Below are 7,774 nucleotides of genomic sequence, written 5' to 3'. Positions count from 1 at the left end.
GGACCAGTGACTTCTGATGATGCCAATGAAGAAACATAGAGACTTGGCCATTGCTGAGCTCACTTTGGGGAATGCCTTCCAGCAATGTAGGAGTGCCTAAGATGCAAGGAAATCTGAAAGTATAAGCCCCAGCCTCACCCCAGGGATGTGTAAGGCCACTAGAAGTAGAAAGCTAAGGAAAATGGAAGAGGAAAAGGAGATGGAGGAAGGTGAAGCAGAGAGGGGAGAGGAGGACAAGGCAGCACATGATGTTGGGAATTTGAAGTAAAAACTCATGTGGGAAGTCAGAGTGTTGCCTAAAGTTTGTGTGGATATTATTAAAACCATCACTGCCGATCTGTCGTTTCCCCACAGGAGGTGCAAACTGCGTGTGCTGGATTTAAGGAATACTGGCCAGGACTTCTGGAGAATGTGGTCTGGATCCAGTGTCCATGTGCCCTCAAGCTTTTCAATGGCACCAGGGGCTGAGGACAGGCCAAGGACCGAGCAACCCTTGGCTCCCTTCAAGGTGTTCATAGAACTTCACCTCAAGGAAAGGAGCATGGATGGATTTCTCACCTGCCTTATGAGATGGGTGGAGCAGAGGAAAGCATCCATACACCTGTGCTGTAAGAAGCTGAGGATTCTTTCATTTTCCATGGATAAAATTATGAAGGTCCTGAGTATGGTGCAGCTGGACTGTATCCAGGAGGTATACGTGGATCGCACCTGGCATCTGTCCACCCTGGCCATGTTTGCTCCCCTCCTGGGCCAGATGACCAATTTGAAGAGACTTCTCATCTCCCACATCCACATGCCTGATCTCGAGCAGCAGGAGGAAGGGCACGTTGTCCAAATTACTTCTCAGTTCCTAAGGCTGCACCACGTCCGGGATCTCCACCTGGAATCCCCTTTCTACCTCGAAGGCTGCCTGGACCAGATGCTCAGGTGAGTGTGCACCACTGACCAGGTAACAGTAAATCCAACAAGAGAATAGCAAATGTACTGTCCCCTTTGCTGCTCCATTGTGAACTATGGTATCACATAACCACCTAAATTTAGGTAGGGGTCCAAACTTGGAGAGAGGCTCTGGAAAGGGACACTGTGCTGGAAACTATAGACTAGGGGTTAGAATCTAGAGGATAGTTATTTGGTTTCTTCTTAGGAAGAGATATCTTTTCTAGGTGACTTAGGATAATAGGTAAGGGAAGAGTGCATTAGGTAAGGGAAGAGGGCAATAGGTAAGGGAAGAGGGCAACTCCACCAGCCCTGAGCATTTCTAAACTGAAGCTCTGTGTTCTTCACCTTTCTGACCAGGATGAGCCTATCTCAAATTCTCTGCCTGTAAAAAGATGTTTTTTGCTCCAGATATGGTAAATAATATATGGGAAATGCATGATTCTGGAGATGATGGTAATAGGGCAGGTGTCAAAGGGAGCATAAAAATTGGAAGGTGGTTTGCAGATAAAGCAGGGATATAAGTGAGCCCCACAGGATGGTATCCTCTGTGGATGCTGTGGGATTTTGCCCAGGTTTGTCCTCTATGCAAGTCACCCAGAAGCCTCACCTGCCTGAGATGGATGTCTGGGGCCCAAGCATGTTCTGAAGGTAGCCTGCCTAGTAAGTATATCTCTTACTATTAACTTTCAGTGATGTCCAATCTTGATTGAGACAAGATGTCAAGCTCTCCTCTGAGTTTGTTCTAGTCCATTCCATTATCTTCATTCCTCTTCATAAGGAAGCAGAGAACATTTTTCTCTGCTTGAGTAATGAGGAGAGAGAGGTTTTAAGACTCTATGTACTTGACCTGGTCACACAGAAAAGGTGAAATGACTGGCTGCAATGAGATTGTCCATTCTGGGTATTAATCCTTATCAGGTGATCAGTTCAAACATGGGCTTGGGCAGATCACTTGTCTCTCAACTTGCAATCAGCTTCCACCTCAGTTTCCAATACCTAATTTCTCTCTTTCTCCCCAGGTGCCTGAAGACCCCCTTGGACAACCTTGGGATTACTCACTGCCTGCTTACAAATTCAGACCTGACCCATCTGTCTCAGAGTCCGAACATCAGTCAGCTAAAGGGCCTGGATCTGAGTGGGGTCACGATGACCTACTCTAGTCCTGAGCTCCTCCCAGCTCTTCTGGAGAAAGTTTCAGCCACCCTCCAGGAGCTGTACTTAGAGCAATCTGGGATCAGAGACTCCCACTTGGAATCCATTCTGCATATCTTGAGCCGCTGTTTCCAGCTCATGTCTTTCAGTCTGCGTGGGAACCTCCTCTCCATGGCCATCCTGGAAAAGCTGCTGCGACACACCTCTGGGCTGCCCAGGTTAAGTCAAGAGCTATACCCTGTCCCTCAGGAAAGTTTCAGCTCTGATGGGATCCTCCAACCCAGGAGACTTTCCCAGTGTCAGACTGAACTGCTTGAGATCCTGGAGGACTTGGGACATCCCAGGACCATCTGTATTAGCTTCATGCCCCTGTCCACCCTGTGGAGATAACACATTCTGTCATCCTGAGCCCATCATATATGGTGGTAACACCCTTGCTTAGTCCATAGCATCAATGGAAAGCTTTCTTCTGAGCACTTGGAAACTGAAATCTAGGACAAGATCCATCGTGAAGGGGAAATAAAGCCATGGTTTCAGACATCTGCTCAATGTGAATGTGTAAAGGAAAGGATCCTGCATGGAAGCTGGATTGCAGACAGAAATACTGTCTCCTGGAATAGGAATGCTTGTAGAGTCAGAATTAAGAACCTACATTTCTTTAGGTGGATTTGAGCTTGAGAGTTGGAGTTATCTCTGGGTAATTGGCTGTAAAGAAATGGTCGGAAATAAAGAGTCCCTCATTGTAAATGGATTGCTGCTGTTCATGATGTATTTTTCCTGATTTTTCAGTTCACATCAGGGAAATCTCCAGACGTGGGAGGGGGGTTCATGTTTGGGAACACACGTAAGAATTAAAGATTTTAAAATTTAAAAAAAAAGTACATAAAAAAATAAAGATTTTAAAATTAAAAAAATTTTTTTTCAAAAAAAATAAAATAAAATAACAAAAAAAGATAAATTAAAAAAATAAAAGCACTGAGTTGTCTATGATACAAAACCTTACCATTCCCACCAGGTCTCTATTCAACCTGGTGCATCTCTTACCTCCTTGCTTACTTCTGGAGCTGTTCAGTGGGGTAATATACACAGAGAAAAACAGACTCAGTGGCCAGTGAGCCACTCCAGTGCAGACCCCAGGCAGGTCTCTCACTGCTGACTCAGGCCATGGACTCTGGACATGAGCAGCCCTCTTGGTTGTCCTGGTCCCTCCATAACTTTCAGTCATTGACCTTTTTGTGGGGGTGGAAAGGGTTTTACTGAAAAAGGGATGGCTCCCAATTCTGGAAGGGGTCGTCCACACTGCAGATAAGCTAAACTTACGAGCCTTGCTGACCTATTACCCATGGTGGATAATGATCCTTTTTTAATTAATCTATTGACCAGGGAAGTTACATAATTTCCTTTAGCAAAATACTAAAATCATAGAGGCATGTAACATGGTTTCAGTGTTTCTATACCTAACCAAAAATTACAAGGGTTACATTATATTAGTGAGAAATCGTCTTTATTTCCATAAAATCCCCTGTCTCTCTCTATTACAGAAGACCATAATAGCATGTTTTGACATCAGATGTCAGGTTGTGTAACAAAACACCTGTGGGTTTACGTGACCTCCTTGCCTGTGGTAAGATACTGTATTTCTCAGGGTTCTCCTGAGTAACCACTAGGGTACAGCTGATTGTTGAGCAATGTGTCCATTAGAGGCACTACCCCCCGTTCAGTTGAGTTCCCTGTATCATTTATTCTCTGCCTCCCTTTTCTTCTTTTTCACATCCTTGGATTCCACCAACTAGATCCTATAAAACAATATATACTCTTGGAAAACATCTGTATGTAAGTGAACCTGGGCATTTCAAACCAGTGTTTTCCAGAGTCACCTGTATATATTAGAGGAGATTTACTATGGGAATGGGTTTGCCTAGAGGCTGAGAAGTCTCTCCGTCTGCTGTCTATAAACTAGAGTACCAGCAAAGACAGAAGTTTATCTCAAACTGAAGATTAAGGCTGAGAACCAGGTAAGCTGATGATGTTACTCTAAGTCTGGGGCCAATGACCTGAGAACTACGGGAACTGCAAGGAGATCAAACCAGTCAATCCTAAAGGAAATCCGTCCTGAATATTCATTGGAAGGACTGATGCTGAAGCTTAAGCTCCAATACTTTGGCTACCTGATGAGAAGAACTGACTCATTGGAAAAGACCCTGATGCTGGGAAATATTGAGGGCAGGAGGAGAAGGGGATGACAAAGGATGAGATGGTTGGATGGCATCACCGAATCGATGGACATGAGTTTGAGCAAGCTCAGGGAGTTGGTGTTGGACAGGGAGGCCTGGCACGCTGCAGTCCCTGGGGTCGCAAAGAGTGGTATGTGACTGAGAGACTGAACTGAACTGAGTGGCAGTATTGGTGACCTCTTCCAAAAGGGCTTATGCGAGGGCTGTTTAATTCAGTGCTCATAACCCCATGGCAGCCACTGTCAATGCACGCCTCCACTAGAGATTGCTGGGCACTCACAAGCAGGTCTGGGTCAGTCTCTTATGGAGTCACTCCTCCTTTCTCCTGGGTCTGTGTGGGCACAAGGTTTTGTTTGTGCCCTCCAGGCTGTAGATTGTCTGTTCAGTGGCTCTATGGTGGGGCTCATATGCCCTGTCTCCCAGGTCTGCTACAGACAGAGCCCCTGTCCCCATGACAGGTCCCTGCTGACCCGTGCTGCTGCAGGAGGCACTCAGACACTCAAAGGCAGGTCTCTCTCAGTCTCTAGTGGGATCCCTGTGTCCTGGTGCACACAAGGTTTTGTCTGAGCCCTCCTAGCATCTCTGGTGGGTATGGGGTTTTATTCTAAGTGTGGTTTCACCCCTCTGGGCTTAAGCCAGGACTTCTCTGAAAACATTGGCTTAAAATCATAATAAGGAGTAAGAGCAGGGGGCTTCCCTGGTGGCTCACTGGTAAAGAATCCACCTGCCAAAGCAGAGACCCAGGTTCAATCTCTGATTTGGGAAGTTCGAACATGCCCCAGAGTAACTAAGCCTGAACTTGTGCTCAAGAGCCTGGAATCCTCAACTATTTAAATCTGTGCAAACTTTATTGTGGTTTTGAACCATGAATTTTAGATCATTATGTGCTGTGCCATGCTTAGTTGCTCAGTGGTATCTGACTCTTTGCAACCCCATGGACTGTAGCTTGCCAAGCTCCTCTGTCCATGGGGATTCCCCAGGCAAGAACACTGGAGTGGGTTGCCATGCCCTCCTCTAGGGGATCTTCCCAAACCAGGGATCACACCCAGGTCTCTCACATTGTAGGGGGATTCTTTTACTTCTGAGCTACCAGGTCATTATATGTAGGCTCAAACACATCTTTATTTATCAAGATAGGAACCATTACAATCAACACATTTTTGCCAATAAGTAATAAGTTTGTTTATTCTTGTAGTGTAAAAATCCATGCTTCAGAATTCAATGAACTCTTAGAAAGCATTTTCTGCCTCCTACTGGTAGTGGAAGCATTTTCCCTGAAAAATATTGTCAAGATGCTTAAAGAAGTGGTATTTGGTCGGTGAGAAGTCAGGCAAATATGGTGTATGAGGCAAAATTTTGTAGCCCAATACATTCAATTTTTGAAGCATTGGTTGTGTGATCTGCAGTCAAATGTCATTGTGGAGAAGAATTAGGCCCATTCTGTTGATGAATGCCAGCTGCAGTCATTGCAGTTTTCAGTTCACTTCATTGATTTCTTGAGCACACCTTTTAGATTTAATGGTTTTCCCAGGATCCAGAAAGCAGTAGTGGACCAGACGGGAAGCAGACCACCAAACAGTGATCATGACCTTTTTGGGTGCAAGTTTGCCTTTGGAGAGTGTTTTGGAGCTTCTTCTTGGTCTGACTATTGACCTGGTCATTGTTGGTTGTTGTATAAAATCCACTTTTCATCACAGGACACAATCTGATTGAGAAACAGTTCATTGTTGTGGCATAGAATAAGAAAAGAAGACACTTCAAAAAGACAATTTTTTAATTTTCTGTCATTTCATGAGGCACCCACTTATGGAGCTTATTCACCTTTCCAATTTGCTTTAGATATCCAATGACAACAGAATGCTGGACATTGAGTTCTTTGGCAACTTTTCCTTGAACTGAATTGAACTGACCTAGATAGCATATTCAAAAGCAGAGACATTACTTTGCCAACTAAGGTCTGTCTAGTCAAGGCTGTGGTTTTCCCAGTAGTCATGTATGGATGTGAGAGTTGGACTGCGAAGAAGGCTGAGCACTGAAGAACTGATGCTTTTGAACTGTGGTGTTGAAGAAGACTCTTGAGAGTCCCTTGGACTGCAAGGAGATCCAACCAGTCCATTCGGAAGGAGATCAGCCCTGGGATTTCTTTAGAAGGAATGATGATAAGCTGAAACTCCAGTACTTTGGCCACCTCATGCAAAAAGTTGACTCATTGGAAAAGACTTTGATGCTGGGAGGGATTGGGGGCAGGAGGAGAAGGGGACGACTGAGGATGAGATGGCTGGATGGCATCACTGACTCGATGGATGTGAATCTGAGTGAACTCCGGGAGTTGGTGATGGACAGGGAGGCCTGGCGTGCTGCGATTCATGGGATCGCAAAGAGTCGGACACGACTGAGTGACTGAACTGAACTGAACTGAAGCCTAGAGGACCAAGCACATCCCCAGTTGCATTTGTCTTCCTCCCTTTAACAGACTCATGATCTGCTATATTTCTGATGTACAGCCTAAGTAACAGTTTGACACAGATAATTTATGTTGTTTCCTTTGGGAATGACACCACAGTGTTTTTGCAACTGCTTTAATTGTGGGACATTTTGATTACACTGATCTGTCGAAAGATTCCAAAACAATGGTGCTTTCAAATTTTGTTTTAATTTTCCAATCTCAGGAAATATTAGTGGCTTCCCTGTCTCACACCCATGGTTATAACTGACCCTACTGTGTGTGGAGGGAGTGTGTGTGCCATGATTAGTCATGTCTGACTCTTTGTGACCTCATGGAGAGAAGCCCACCAGGCTCCATGGTCCTTGGGATTTCCCAGGTAAGAATACTGGAGTAGGTGCTCATTTTCTTCTCCAGGAGATCTTCTCAACCCAGGGATGGAACCCGGGTGTCTAGGATCTCCTGCTTGGCAAATTCTTTACCACTGCACCACCTGGGAAGCCTCCATAAGTGATCCTATTAGTTAAACGCAATTGGTATTCCCAGAATGAATCAATGATTGAGTCTTTGACACCCCTCCCCCCATGTATCCCTCATGAATGAATATCTGATTCAATCAATTCATCTGATTATAGGCAAAGATCCAATCAGGATTTACCTGATGGACATTCAGAAATCTAATCAGTCATCACATTCCCTATTGGATGGTAGTAGTTGGTTGGGGGAATACATAATTAGAAAGGCCTATAAAAAGCTGAAGCATCAAAGAAGAGGTGCAGAAACTTCTTCCTCTGGAGTCACTGCCTGGCTTCTCCACCAGATCCGACCTCTGAGTACCCTGCCAACTACAGCAGAGCTGGTAAGTTACAGACCTCAGCAAAGGACGTGCGTGTTAAGTCCCTTCCGACTAAGTCAGTGTCTGACTCTTTGAGATGCTATGGACTGTCGCCCACCAGGCATCTCTGTCCATGGGATTCTCCAGGCAAGAATACTGGAGTGGCTTGCC

General features: G+C 45.1%; 1 protein-coding gene across 1 annotated transcript; it reads left to right on the top strand.

Moving 5' to 3' along the window:
• Positions 1-664: 664 nt before the first annotated feature.
• LOC101111473 (PRAME family member 12-like) lies at positions 665-2,481 on the top strand. The gene is made up of 2 exons (XM_012187510.4): positions 665-927; positions 1,959-2,481. Exons 1-2 carry the CDS (start codon positions 665-667, stop codon positions 2,479-2,481), a joined length of 786 nt encoding a protein of 261 aa, XP_012042900.3.
• The last annotated feature ends 5,293 nt before the right edge of the window (positions 2,482-7,774 follow it).

The sequence above is a fragment of the Ovis aries genome, chromosome 12, assembly GCF_016772045.2.
Source record: "Ovis aries strain OAR_USU_Benz2616 breed Rambouillet chromosome 12, ARS-UI_Ramb_v3.0, whole genome shotgun sequence".
NCBI lineage: Eukaryota > Metazoa > Chordata > Mammalia > Artiodactyla > Bovidae > Ovis > Ovis aries.
Note: the sequence above shows the minus strand (reverse complement) of the source record. Positions and strands in the feature narration are given on the sequence as shown.